Genomic DNA, 15156 nt, shown 5'->3' on the forward strand with positions numbered 1-15156 from the left:
CCCGACATCAATGCCTGACCTCACAAATGCTCTTCTGGAAGAATGGTCCAACCTTCCCATAGACACCCTCCTAAACCTTGTGGACGGCCTTCCCAGAAGAGTTAATGCTGTTATAGCTGCAAAGGGCGGGGCCAACTCAATATTGAACCCTACGGACTAAGACTGGGAGGTCATTAAAGTTCATGAGCGTGCAAAGGCAGGCGTCCCAATACATTTGGCAATATAGTGTATAAGTGCAGCACACATTATTTATTCAAGCCAAACTAATTGTATAAGAAAAACAATAATTCCACAGTTACATGTTCTGCCAGGGTCACTGAAACTGTTCAAGAAAGTCATACTGTTCAGTAAAACCATGTCAAACCTGAAAGCATCCTTCAAGCATGCTGTTTAAAGGATTTGTGTATTTTGTATAGATCTTGTCTGAATTCTCTTCCCAAAAAACATCTGATCCTTGATAAAAAAAATTTGGCTATATATACTTCATATTTTCCTTCAATGTGACATTAAGATGTTTAAGCCCAAACACTCACATTGTACGCTTACCATATCTGGTACTGACCCAAAGAGACACAAAATATTAATGGCTCTCGCATATACTACCATTTATTCTGATAGGATGCAATCACTGTCCGGCCAATAATTTTCCACCTAGCTCAGTTAATTTTTAAATTGACTTTTGTTGTGCTGGTTAATGATTGCAGGGCAAATACTGTACATGTCTTTGCTAAAAAAAAAATAACAATATTTGTCAATTAATTGGTTTCCATGAAAGTTATAGTTATAGCATTTACAAATGGCGGTATATATACTGGGTTTTTGTTCTGTGCCATTTTACAATGTGTGCTGTGTTTGTGTTTCACTGTAAGCACACTGCTTTGCACAGCGGCGCGGGTAGGGTGCGAGCGCCCTTCACGCACGCCCCCTACTCGGAATGCAAAATCATGTATATATATATGTGTGATTTTGCACACAGCTGCCACCCTGTAGCAGTATTTCTGCTATGGGACAGAGCTGAACCGGTTATAGATACCCATGAGCTGTGTACACGATGACGTTAATAAACATGTGTGCTGGATACACACTAGTGATTATATAGTCCTAACATGCTCTTAGTTTTGGTACATTTGCATATATCATAGCAGTGATTGACCTATAAATAGAAAGTTCAAAATAATCTGTTTATTTGTATTATTACAGTTTCGACTCAAAAACCGAGTATTTGGCATTGGGAGCCGTGAAGAACATTTCCCTTAACATCACAATCTCCAATAAAGGAGATGATGCTTATGACACAAACGTCTTCTTCAATTTTTCAAAGGAGCTGTACTTTATTAAAATGTGGCAAGAGGTAAGAAATTATGTGCATGTAGTTTTTGGTGTTCTTTATTCATATTGGACAATATATATTGTACTTTTCTTTCTAGAGAAAAACCTATAAGACAAAGTTTGAATCTATCCCTTTTTTCCATTTTTAGTGCATTTTAAAAAAATATCCATTGTAGAACATTTTCATTATTGTGTTGGGCATCACAGCACATGAAAATGGCAAAAAAGGACAGATGTGCCTCATTTTTCAAACCGCACTGTTCTGCACACATCTAAACTGCTCATTAAATAACATTTCTTCTTATGACTGCATCTGTTGGTTCTCTTTATACCACACGTGTTTTGCACCTGAAAACGTGGACACATTCACCCTCTTCTAGTCTTGGCCAATTTTTAGCTTTTCACACTGAATGGCAATTATTCAGGTATGCAATACTGTACACAAATTAATTTTTTTTTGTGACAGAGCTTCTTTTGGTGGAATTTAATCACCACTAGGCTTTTTATTTTTTGCTATATAAACAATAAGATACTGAAAAGTCATAACATTTTTTTTATAAAATTTAGCAAATAAATATTTCTTCACAATTTAGGTTAAAATGTACTATAAAAAATATATTTATAAATGTCCGTAATTCATATATAAGTCCAAACACCAATATAAGTGATAAAAAAATCTCAAAAAAGAAAAAACACCGTGTAGCAAAATCCACCACTGAATGAATTGGGTAAACTCAGCTATTTGCTGATCAAATTATAAATCAGAAAAAATAGCAATTGCTCTGGGAGCGATGATCTGTTGGAGTATCCAGGAGCAATAGACTGCAATCAGCCAAATCAGCACACATGGAACTGTTAGGGATCCGGGTATGACCAGAAATGTGTGTACTGACACAGGGAAACGCAGACTTCAGGTATAGTGTGAATAAGACAATTTATTAAGACTTAACAAAACATAAACGCAGTGCAAGACTAAACAAAAACACAGTGCAAACAAACCAACCCAAACCTCCAACAGATAACAATAGAAACAATACGCGTAGTCGGGCGGGCCGGGTCGGTAGCAAACAGGCAGGCAGGGCACAAGGAGCAGGCGGAATAGTAGTCAGGAATAGCCGAGGTCAGGACAGGCAGAGTTCATGCAGAGTCAGGATTAAAGCAGGATCAGGCAGGAAGCAGACAGTATGCAGGTACAGGGGCTCATGGGAAACATACACCAAGGCCCTGATCACAGGCCTGGCCATTCCTTAAATACACCTGTTGAAATCAGCCTCAGGTGATGGCTCATTGCAGGAGTGAGCCTCTGGTTGCTGAGAGCACCCGCTGGCCAGCCCTGGTACTGCAGCCCACAAGGCAGGTGAGTCCCACCACCACTGGCAAGTCCATTCCTGACAGGAACAGCCTTAACTGCAAGTGGTCATCATGCCTTCATAACTTTGGAAATGCTCGGGGAATCAAAGAAAAGTATATACTCTTTATATATTTTTTGTCACTTACCTTTTCTTTGGTTAGGTTTGCAGCTTTATATATAATTTTTTGGCGCTGTGTCTATATATTTTACATTTAAAATGTACTATGCTACTTTTTTTGGTAAAAATAACCCAAAACAGTGTATATTATACTATTATACATACTATATTTAGTATGTGTGAAAGTTATACAGACTACAAACTATGGTATATATGCAGTATTTGAAGATTGATCAGATCTGATGAACTAACATTTCTTGACACCCTAAAATGCCAGGACAGTACAAATTCTCCTCAAACGACCCCTTTTTGGAACGTAGACAGTTCAAGGTATTTAATAAGAGGCATGTTGAGTGTTTTGAAGTTGTAATTTTTTGTCACAGTTTTTTGGGAAAATTAAGAAATTAAATTTTTTTTCCCACAAAGTTGTAATTTTAAGTTATTTCTCACACACAGCACAGGCATACCGTACTTACAACTACACCCCAAAACACATTCTGCTATGCATGCTGAGTATGGGGATACCACAGGTGTGAGACTTTTTCACAGCCTAGATGCATGGAAGGGTCTAAAATTCCAGTAGCACCTTAAGGCATTCCAGGGGCATAAATTACACATAAATTCCGCATCTAATTTCCCGAACACCTATCACATTTACGGAGACTCTGGAGCACTAGGACAGTGAAAACAACCACAAAATGACCTCATTTTGGAGAGTAAACAACCCAAGGTATTTTTAAGAGGCATTGGGGAGTCTACTGAAGACTTAACTTTTTGTCACAAAATGTTGGAAATTGTGGAAAGAAAATGAAAATATTTGTTTACACCAAGTTGTCAATTTAATAAGATATTTCTCACACAGGGTATTGGCATACTTAGAATTACACCCCAAAACACATTCTGCTATGCATGCTGAGTATGGGGATACCACACGTGTGAGACTTTTTCACAGCCTAGATGCATGGAAGGGTCTAAAATTCCAGTACCACCTTAAGGCATTCCAGGGGCATAAATTACACATAAATTCTGCATCTAATTTCCCGACCACCTATCACATTTACGGAGACTCTGGAGCACTAGGACAATGGACACAACCACAAAATTACCCTATTTTGGAGAGTAAACAACCCAAGGTATTTTTAACCCCTTGGCGCTGGAGCCTCCCGGCCCTTTAAGGGTTTCAGAAGCCGGGAGGCAGGGCGGGGTTCAGGGTCATGTGACAGGTCGTCACGGCGGTCACATGATCGGGAAAGGTCCCGATCGAAAGAGGAGATCGGGACCTTTCTGTGAGTACTGGACATGTGTGCTGGGAGCGGGCGCTTGGCGTCCAGGCCCAGAAGAGGTTAAGAGGCATGGGGAGTCTACTGAAGACTTAATTTTTTGTCACGAAATTTTGGAAATTTTGGAAAGAAAATGAAAATATTTGTTTACACCAAGTTGTCAATTTAATAAGATATTTCTCACACAGGGTATTGGCATACTTAGAATTACACCCCAAAACACATTCTGATACTCCTTCCGAGTAAAGGGATATGTGAGACTTTTTCACAGCCTAGCCACACACAGGGGTCCAATATCTAGGGGCATAAAATACGTATTTCATTTCCTGACTATATGTCACACATTTGGAGGCCCTAGAGAACCAGGACAGTGGAAACTATTTGGGACACTGCCTCTGTTGACACTGTTACTGGTATGGTGGTGATCAGGACACTGGTATGGCTGTGATCAGAACGCTGGTATGGAGTATGGCGGTGATCAGGATGTTGGTATGAGTATTCAGTTGAAGGCGTTTCTCTTTAAAAAGTTACAGGTTTAGTAGTTTTGTTTAATGGTTAACATGAAATCTAATGATATCTGTAGATAATGGCTTCACCAGACTGCTCTTAAACTACTCAAAATATTGGATTTCTGGCAGGCATCACTTAAAGGAATGCCCTGCTGTATGACATTGTATTCATTTGAATTTCTTCTCCAACTGTTTTAACAGTTCAGCCTTATCTCCAAGGGATTACTTGAATTTTTATTGTTTATTGCTATTCTATCCTTGTTATAATGGCCTTATAATTGCCTCAGATGGTAAGTCTGTCCTGTCTACTGCTTGAGCTCAGTGCTGATAACAGACACTCAACAAACTGTAATACAGCAAAGGTTCAAAAAGGACTAGATGAAGCAGACTTAAATGCATTTTTAATTGACAGTTTTAACCTTCTTTGGGGGTCCTAACAGAACTTAAGTTATAAGTCTTTGGCTAAGCCAGGAGGTTAGCCTCTATAGGTCTTCATTACAGACTGTTGTCTGGCTGACATTTCTGCTCTGACATGTAAAGAATACTAGCACTGTAAATGACAATAAATAAATATACATACATAAATAACAAAGAAAACTGAAGATCCAGTGATTTTTCTGAAATATCCAGTCAAGCAACCACTTTAATAATACATAAGTCGATGTCCACGCTGGGGTTCATGGAGTATGTAAAATATTAATATGCTAAAAGAATCCGGGGTCTAGTGAATGGACATGGGACAGTGGGAAACCTGAAAAAATATGTTCTTAACCCCTTGGCGTCGGCGCTTCCAGGCCCTTTAAGGGTTTCAGAAGCCGGGAGGCAGGGCGGGGTTCAGGGTCATGTGACAGGTCGTCACGGCGGTCACATGATCGGGAAAGGTCCCGATCGAAAGAGGAGATCGGGACCTTTCTGTGAGTACTGGACATGTGTGCTGGGAGCGGGCGCTTGGCGTCCAGGCCCAGAAGAGGTTAAGAGGCATGGGGAGTCTACTGAAGACTTAATTTTTTGTCACGAAATTTTGGAAATTTTGGAAAGAAAATGAAAATATTTGTTTACACCAAGTTGTCAATTTAATAAGATATTTCTCACACAGGGTATTGGCATACTTAGAATTAGTGTGCGGCCGGCGTGAAGAGGTCAATGCCCACCAATCCAGTGAGCGCCTTTACGTTTTACAACTTCTTTCCCTATTTTCTTTAAAGGATAGGTTCACCTTTTTACAAAAAATAATAAATGCACATTTTTTTGCAAGTGCAAAAATATACATCTATCATTTTTTGTTTCTGGAGCCTCTTCTGCATGGCACCAGCGATCAGCAGATCGCTGGTGCCATGCAGGTCTCCGTGTATCTGTGTGCCCATACATCTCTTACGGGCAAGCAGAGACTCAATGAACTACCACAACGCTCCGCAGCGCCTTGTTAGTTCATTGAGAACTACAAGCTGCCAGCTGTTGAAATTGTAGTGTTCTCAATCACAGAATACTGTGAATGAGTGATGCGGCCTGGCGGGTGGCGCTTTTTATAAATTGTGACAGCTAGCGGGAGGGGAGGAAGATCCCCCGCTAGCTGTCACAGCAGGGATCAGGGGGTCTGAATATGGGGGGTAACACATTACAAAAGGTGAACTTATCCTTTAACCCCTTAGCTGTGCAATTGTCACTAATATAGCCATACAAGCTTTGCACCTAAGCCTTCAGACTTAACTTTTTGTTATTTTATATTGTGGAGTATGCAGCAGGAGGTGAGGGAAAATGCAGATGTGGGCAGCATCACCCAAGTTCCAGGTGGACAGGAACAGAGTTAGGAATTCTGGAAGGGAGATCTTGCTGTTGGAGTATTGAAGATGCCAGGGGCCCTGCCTATAGCTGAATTTTTTTTTAAGGATGAACTGATATTTTAACCCGTACCTTTGTAGGGAATTGCTCAGAACCAGGGTGCCGACTGACCATTTGGAAACTTGGGCACTGCCCGAGGGCCCGGGGTCAGTAGGGGGCCCCATGAGATGCCCCTGGTACCTTTTTCATTTTTGAGTTTGGGCAAGGGCACAGGGGCCCCATGATCCCCTATTGCCCAGGGACCCCATGAGTTGCCAGTCCGCCCCTGCTCAGAACATAGTCAACTGTATTCGTTTGAAAAAGATAACATGCAAAGGACAGCATTTGTCAGTATCCCATTTTAGAGGTAAAGGCTAGCATGTAATTAATTGTTCTGGTATATCCCACTTCACTGCTTGTTTCATTATGCTGTTATATAAATGGCCATGAAAAGCTACAGGGAAGCCAATGACTTTCACATATTTTTTGAGCGAATAAGCAATTCTGTGTGTAGGAGACCATAGTTTGTGGTTAATTATGAATCACAGTTACACTGTTCTATAAAAATTTATTGCAAGGTCCGGGTATGTGTAAACCAGCATATTTCAGTACTTTGTCAAATTAAAGAGAATTTGTGTGCCCCGTTTTATATGTGTTTCTGATCTCTTACAGTAACACTTTTAAACAAGCCTCATGGTTCCCTTTTACAAACACAAATAAATGTTCTGATTAAAGTGTGTGTCTGTATGCAAAGGTCAACAAGAGCTGCAGACACCATGTTAGTTTTGGACACAACTATCTAGACTTTCCATATATTACATTTACCCTTTCTTCATTTGGGGCCTCCTTGGTATGTACTGTATAAAAGTATTACAGCTAGCAAAAGGAATGTGTAGTGTTAGTACATTAAGTATGTATTATGTTTTTCTTTTCAAATTTCACAGATGTACATGTGCAATTTGCCCTCCACCATGTATGAATATTTATTGTGACAAATATTACCTAGCGGTATGATTATTTCCGATTTTTGGTGCTGAAAGCGGTACCATTATTTTGCATGGAAATATGTAGTTTTTTTATTGTAGGCTGTAATATTTAGGAATAACTCACTGAAATCTGTCCGAACAAGAGTCTAGTAAACATCCCGGGTATGATAAAATTTGAAACACGAAATCATAAATTATAATTTAATAAATAATCATAAAAAATAATAATATAATAATATTACATTTAATTCAATAATATAATCAAACCAAAAACACTGAAATTTGAAATATAGCGCCAAGTTCGCACATTGCTGAGCAAAGTCGCAAAATCGTTTTCAGTGTCTGATGACGAATTTCTCCACGAATCATTATCACTCAATTCTGCAAGTGGTTCTGATTTACTATCGCTGTTCTCTAGCTGATCTAAACTCGCTTTTGACCTTAAGGGACGCTTTTTGGACGCTGTGGACTTTTCTTGGTTTCCAGGCAGAAAGAACAGTCAAAATGCAGACAGGGGACAGGACAAAGCACTAGGGACAAAATGTATGTGGAATGGGTTGAAACAGCAATGTTTTACTATGAAAAATCATTTTGAAAAGAATAAAAATTTTTTTAAATTTTCAAATTTCCCGCCGCCTGCGGCGCCCGTACGTCCCGACGTCACAGGGACCGGAACACAGGAGCCGGATGCCGGCATCTGCCGGAGGAGATGGCCGGGGACGCTGCAGGGGACACATCGCGGGAGCGAAGGACAAGGTAAGTGCTGCAGGGACTCCCTATGCAGCGCTGCATGGTAACCCCGAGTGTAGCTCGGGGTTACCGCTTTTGGTATAGAAATTTTACCCCGAGCTACACTCGGGAATACTGCCAGGGAGGTTAATGATCAATGGGCACAAAAAAAATACTGAGGCCTTTGGATTGGCAGGAGCCAAATCAACTAGCATTTTTGGATAGCTTATAAAACATGCAGCAAAAGTAAACATACTTCAATTATTTCTCATTTGTAATAAAACAGTGAAATGTATAACTCCGCCTAATAATGGGTACTTAATACATATTGTAGTTTGTCAAACAGGTTCAAGGACATTGTACTATACAAATTATGCTGTCACTGTCTGTAACCTAATAATAATAAAATCAAGGGAACCTTTTAGAAATACTTGACAATGTTTCAGCACAACTTTCTTTTAGTAAGATTCCCTTTACTGTTGGAATACAGTGGGGAAAAAAGTATTTAGTCAGCCACCAATTGTGCAAGTTCTCCCAATTAAAATGATGAGCGAGGCCTGTAATTGGCATCATAGGTAGACCTAAACTATGAGAGACAAAATGAGAAAACAAATCCAGACAATCACATTGGCTGATATGGAAAGAATTTATTTGCAAATTATGGTGGAAAATAAGTATTTGGTGAATATGAAAAGTTCATCTCAATACTTTGTTATATATCCTTTGTTGGCAATGACAGAGGTCAAACGTTTCCTGGAAGTCTTCACAAGGTTGGCACACACTGTTGCTGGTATGTTGGCCCATCCTCCATGCAGATCTCCTCTAGAGCAGTGATGTTTTGGGGCTGTCACTGGGCAACACGGACTTTCAACTCCATCCAAAGGTTTTCTATGGAGTTAAGATCTGGAGACTGGCTAGGCCACTCCAGGACCTTGAAATGCTTCTTACGAAGCCACTCCTTCGTTGCCCGGGCGGTATGTTTGGGATCATTGTCATGTTGGAAGACCCAGCCACATTTCATCTTCAATGCCCTTGCTGATGGAAGGAGGTTTGCACTCAAAATCTCCGGATACATGGCCCCATTCATTCTGTCCTGTACATGGATCAGTCGTCTTGGTCCCTTTGCAGAGAAACAGCCCCAAAGCATGATGTTGCCACCCCCATGCTTCACAGTAGGTATGGTGTTCTTTGGATGCAACTTAGCATTCTCTCTCCTCCAAACACGACGAGTTGTGTTTCTACCAAACAGTTCTATTTTGGTTTCATCTGACCATATGACATTCTCCCAATCCTCTTCTGGATCATCCAAATGCTCTCTAGCAAACTTCAGACGGGCCCGGACATGTACTGGCTTAATCAGGGGGACACGTCTGGCACTGCAGGATCTGAGTCCCTGGCGGCGTAGTGTGTTACTGATGGTAGCCTTTGTTACGTTGGTCCCAGCTCTCTGCAGGTCATTCACTAGGTCCCCCCCGTGTGGTTCTGGGATTTTTGCTCACCGTTCTTGTGATCATTTTGACCCCACGGGGTGAGATCTTGCGTGGAGCCCCAGATCGAGGGAGATTATCAGTGGTCTTGTATGTCTTCCATTTTCTAATTATTGCTCCCACAGTTGATTTGTTCACACCAAGCTGCTTGCCTATTGCAGATTCAGTCTTCCCAGCCTGGTGCAGGTCTACAATTTTTTGTTTCTGGTGTCCTTCGACAGCTCTTTGGTCTTCACCATAGTGGAGTTTGGAGTGTGACTGTTTGAGGTTGTGGACAGGTGTCTTTTATACTGATAACAAGTTCAAACAGGTGCCATTGATACAGGTAATGAGTGCAGGACAGAGGAGCCTCTTAAAGAAGAAGGTACAGGTCTGTGAGAGCCAGAAATCTTGCTTGTTTGTAGGTGACCAAATACTTATTTTCCCCCATAATTTGCAAATAAATTCTTTCCAGATCAGCCAATGTGATTGTCTGGATTTGTTTTCTCATTTTGTCTCTCATAGTTGAGGTCTACCTATGATGCCAATTACAGGCCTCGCTCATCTTTGTAAGTGGGAGAACTTGCACAATTGGTGGTGACTAAATACTTTTTTGCCCCACTGTATCTCGTAACAAGCAATGTGTAGAAAGTCATTGCAGAACTCCTTCCAAAAATGCTAGTTGATTTGGCTCCTGCTAATCCAAAGGCCTCAGTATTTTTTATTTCTGAGTTAAAGGGTTAGTTCACCTTTTCAACTACAACACTAATACTGCAGCCCCTACCCCACCCCAATCCCCGCTGTACTTACAGTACTCTGTGGGTGATGAGTTGTCAGCAACCATACAGCTGATGCAGCGGCCCATGGATTTGAAATCCCCGCTCTTCTCCCTCTTCTCTGTGCAGTGCTTCTGGGAAGGATTAAATTGATGCTCTGTGCCAGCGCTGACCAATCAGAAGCATTCTGATCCGTCCTAAAGGCACTGCAAAATGGGAGAAGAGTGTAAGTACAGTGGGGATGGGGGGGGGGGGGGGGGTGTGGAGAATGTACGTTGTTAGTTTACCTTTTCAGTTTTTTCTGGAAAGTTGAACTTACAAGCTACTAGCATTTCCAGTCAATTTAATCCCTGTATTACCCTCACAGATGTTCTTTACATAAGAAACGCCATGGGGTTACTAAGGGCACATAGACTGTTACATTTTCAAGGGAAGTTAAGCTTTTCTAAGGATTTTCCCCAGAGCTTAGTGAATGAGGTGAAGCTCTGCTAACTTTCATCATCCAATCATGTGCACAAAAAAATGCTTTTTTTTTTTTTAAATTTTCCTTGCACATGATTGGGCATTCTTTGTAAAGTGAATTTTCACCAGATTCATTAAACTCTGGGAAAAATTCCTTTGCAAAGTGCAAGTTCCTTTGAAATATCAACAGCTGATTTACTTTTAGTAATTCAACTAAATTGCCCTGTATTTCTGTAATGGACCGCCTGACAGCACCTCTATCAATCCCCTGGCAGAGCCTCCCCAGAGTGCGGAGTCTAAGCACCGGAGCACTTGTTCACCAGAGCCACTGATGGTGGGGATGGACTTGGAGCGCTCCGGTACCAGGTCGCAGCTGCTTGGTATCTCCAACAGGGGTAGAGGAGTCTGACAGGAGCTCCAGGGGGCTAAGAGTCTGATGTGAGGGAGCCTAGTGATCCCTGTGGGATGGATGAGCTAAATCAGAGTCATACAGGCCGGGTCGGTAACTAGCGGGTCGGTGAGGTACAAAACGGTAGGCAAAGGATAGCCGGGTCACACGCAGGGTCAATGCCAAAAGATCAGATTTAAAGGGGAACATCCAGGAGCAGAGTCAGGCAGGCCAAGGGTCAGGACAGGAGAAGGCAGCAAGGTCAAACAATTCAGATCAAGATACTCACAACACAGGTAACAGCATACAAAGACCATTCGTCAACAAGTGTTTGTGCAGAGCTGGTTTAAATAGCCCGCCCTGCACCTGACAGGCGTAGCCTAGGTCCTAGTGCCTGCCTAGTACTGTCAAGATGACGGGTGCGCCTGGGTCCTAGTGCCCTGCCACCTACACGTCTTGGCAGACACCTACGCCTGTATAGACCCATGCGTCGCGACGGTCCCTGACAATTTCCTTCTGATTTTTTTTTCTCAAACTAAAGTTTGTACAGTTTCTACAATTCCAAGCTACCTAAAACACATACAGTTCTCCACAACTATGGCTCATGTTCTGTGTTTAATGTGCGCTTGAAATGCACTTCAAATGTAGGTATTTTGATTCCCATTTACTTAAGTGGTATAGTATGGATGCCCACTCCGAGGTGGTGTTTGACCTTCTTTAGGGTTACTAAGTTCTTTTATCTACAAAATGATAGGTTATTAGCTTTGAAAATCAGTAATTCCTATACCAGATCTGTTAGTTTTTTTACCTGCAAGTAATACCCTACAGTGAGAAGACTATGACCTACTCATGCCTGTAGAAAATAGATTGCAGCTGTTTGACAGGAGTGTATAAATCCAGCTGTTAAATCATTATTTTTACTCACCACATCTACACCTGGATTCTGTTATTCTGCATCTGTGAAGCCATGCTAACTTTTGCGCTGACACTAAAAAATAGGAAAAATGTATGCATTTTGAATTTAAGCAGCCAATTGAGAAATTGCACGATAGCGATAATCTTAGGATATTTGCTGTTGCTATCTGCAATGCTGTCTGAACCTATTTATTATGTCGATAAAGACCCATAGTAGTCTTATGTCTACATATTATTATTATTATTATACAGTATTTATAAAGCGCCAATGGTTCGCTCCACGCTGTACATTACAAAGGGGGACAGAACATGTGACAGAACAATACCAATACAATGCAAAACATGAGGGGATCGAGGGCCCTGCTCTTTCGAGCTTACAATCTAGGAGGGGGGGGATAGTGGCACAGGAGGAGATAGCTGTGGGGGATGGAGTGGTAGGAAGAGTGGAGGAGGTCGGTCAAGTTAGCAGGGGGTGGGGTAGGCTTCCCTGAAGAGATGGGTTTTCAGGGTGCGCCTAAAGGAGAGGAGAGTAGGTGATAATCCGATGGGTTGGGGCAGGGAGTTCCAGAGGATGGGTGACACCCTGGAGAAGTCCTTGAGGCGGGCATGGGAGGAGGAGACCAGGGAACTAGAGAGAAGGAGGTCTTGTGAGGAGCGGAGTGTGCGTGTTGGGTGGTACTTGGATATTAGGTCAGTGATGTAGTTCGGGGCAGTATGGTGGACAGCTTTGTACATCAGTGTTAGGATTTTGAATTTGATCCATTGCGCAATCGAAAGCCAGTGGAGGGATTGGCAGAGGGGGGTGGAGGTCAGTGGCGGGATTGGCAGAGGGGGGTGGCGGAGAAGGAGCGGTTGGAAAGGTGAATGAGTCTGGCAGCCGTATTCAGGATCCACTGAAGCGGGGATAGCCAGCGGCGAGGCAGGCCAGTAAGGAGGGAGTTGCAGTAGTCGAGTCGTGATATGATGAGGGAGTGGATGAGCTGTTTAGTGGTTTCTGGGGTTAGGAACGTATGTATTTTGGCGATGTTGCGGAGGTGGAGTTTGCATGAGTTTGTTAAAGATTGGACTTGGGGCTGGAAGGATAGGTTGGAGTCCAGAATGACACCAAGTTCTCTGGCCTGCACGGCAGTTTTGATGGTGGCGTTGTTGGATGTGATGGAGAAGTCAATGGGGGGTGGTGTCCGGGCTGGGGGGGGAAGACAAGAAACTCGGTTTTGGAGAGGTACAGTTTAAGGAAGTGGAGCGACATCCAGTCTGATATGTCACTCAGTAGGTGTGTGATTTGGGCGGAGACCGAGGGGGTGAGGTGGGGGGGTTGAGAGATAGATTTGTGTGTCGTCGGCATAGAGATGATAGTTGAAGCCGTGAGAGTGTATGAGTTGGCCAAGGGAGGAGGTGTAGATGGAGAAGAGAAGGGGCCCGAGGACAGAGCCTTGAGGGACCCCAACAGAGAGGGGGAGTATATATATTATATATATATAATTTACAGTAGATGCTTCAAGTAGCTCTGCTGCTTGGCAAAAGGCTGTCCATTGCTAAAACATTAGTTTTCTCTAGGGGCCTTTCAGTGCTAGTTTGTCAGTGTGAATTCATAACCACTAACTCACCTGTTACCTTTCTCATCCACTATTGCAACTCCATCCTTGTTGCCTTACTTTACACAGGCAACCACCCCTTCAATCTGTCCTGAATGAGGCTGACACTCATCCACCCTACCGACTTTATTGTCCACCACCCCTCTCTGCCAATCCTGTCACTGGATTCCACTTGCCCAACAAATAAAATAAAAAAAAATAACAAGTAACAACATACAAAGCCATCTATAACTCTGGCCCAAGCTACATCACTAGCCTCCTCTCAAAATATAACAAAATCATCCACTTTGCTCCTCCCAATACCTCCTGCTCTCTAGTTCCCTTGCCATCTCCTTCCATGCCTTCCTCCAGGACTTCTTCATAGTCTCTCCTTTCATTTGGAACTCCCTATCTATCAAGCTATCTCCTACTCTCTGGCCCTTAATTTGCTCAACATTTGCCACACTGAGCTGGCAAGTGCCAAAATCAAGCAATTATTATTATACAAACATAGCACATACAAGACTATCTAAACGTAAACATAACTAATGTACAATACATTTTTTCTACGTAAGATGTTTGATATGTTAAGGAAAATAAGAGACAGATCATTTCTAACTGCCACTAGGTTTTTCCATTGGTGTGCAATCCATGGGTTGGAAGTCCAAATGGAGGATCCCATTTTTTGTTTTTTTTCGGTTTGTAAGATTTGACATTAAGGTAATATTATTCTGTTAATAAATGTCCCAAAACAATGGCAAGCTAAAAATTTGTTGTGTTGGAAAACAATTCCCTATCACAGCATCTCTAGCTGAGACCATGTTATAGAGACAGGACTTCACATTCAGAAACAGGCTTCAGTTGGTTTCTCCTCAACAAATACTTTTGTTCTTCTTTTTTAATATCTTTGCCTCTGAGGACTGCCATATTTGACAGATATGTTGTCTCCCACAGAATCAGCGTATTTTGATATTAAAGTTTATGTTTAGTATAATAAGGCCCCGTTCACATTGACTCGTAGTGGGAATGAGTGTTAGTGACATTGCAATTTTCAAGATTCTTTGTGTTTCATAGAGCAGCCACCTGCATGCAATTTGTAAAGGCGCAGTTTGTGGCAATTGGTGCTCAATCCTGTCGCACGATTATTGCAGCAGAATTGCCGCAGAATTGAAGGATAATGACAGTCAAACACATGCAGCACATTGTGCTGCAATTGCCATGCAAGATGTGAGGGGGTCTTAGAGCAGCTGTGAAAGACAATGAGTTATGCAGGCCATAGATGGGTCACAAATCGGCCGATTTTTCGGCCGCAAAAAAAAAAAAAAAATCGGCTGATTTTTGCACCATTAATGGGTTAATTGGTCGGCTATTTTTCTGGATTTTGTCAGATTTTTTTGATTGGTAAAGCTGGAAAAAAATCGGTCAATTTTTACGGCAATGATGGGCAAATCGGCC

General features: G+C 42.0%; 1 protein-coding gene across 1 annotated transcript in view; it reads left to right on the forward strand.

The window, feature by feature from the left end:
- Positions 1 to 15156, forward strand: part of ITGA9 (integrin subunit alpha 9) — a 694926-nt gene that overhangs the window by 501491 nt on the left and 178279 nt on the right. The window contains exon 18 of the mRNA XM_089682391.1: positions 1201 to 1351. Within this exon, the coding sequence (XP_089538517.1) occupies positions 1201 to 1351 (151 nt within the window). The remainder of the gene's footprint in view (positions 1 to 1200; positions 1352 to 15156) is intronic.

The sequence above is a fragment of the Staurois parvus genome, unplaced genomic scaffold, assembly GCF_062004578.1.
Source record: "Staurois parvus isolate SC_StPar_1 unplaced genomic scaffold, SC_StPar_1.0 ptg000288l, whole genome shotgun sequence".
NCBI lineage: Eukaryota > Metazoa > Chordata > Amphibia > Anura > Ranidae > Staurois > Staurois parvus.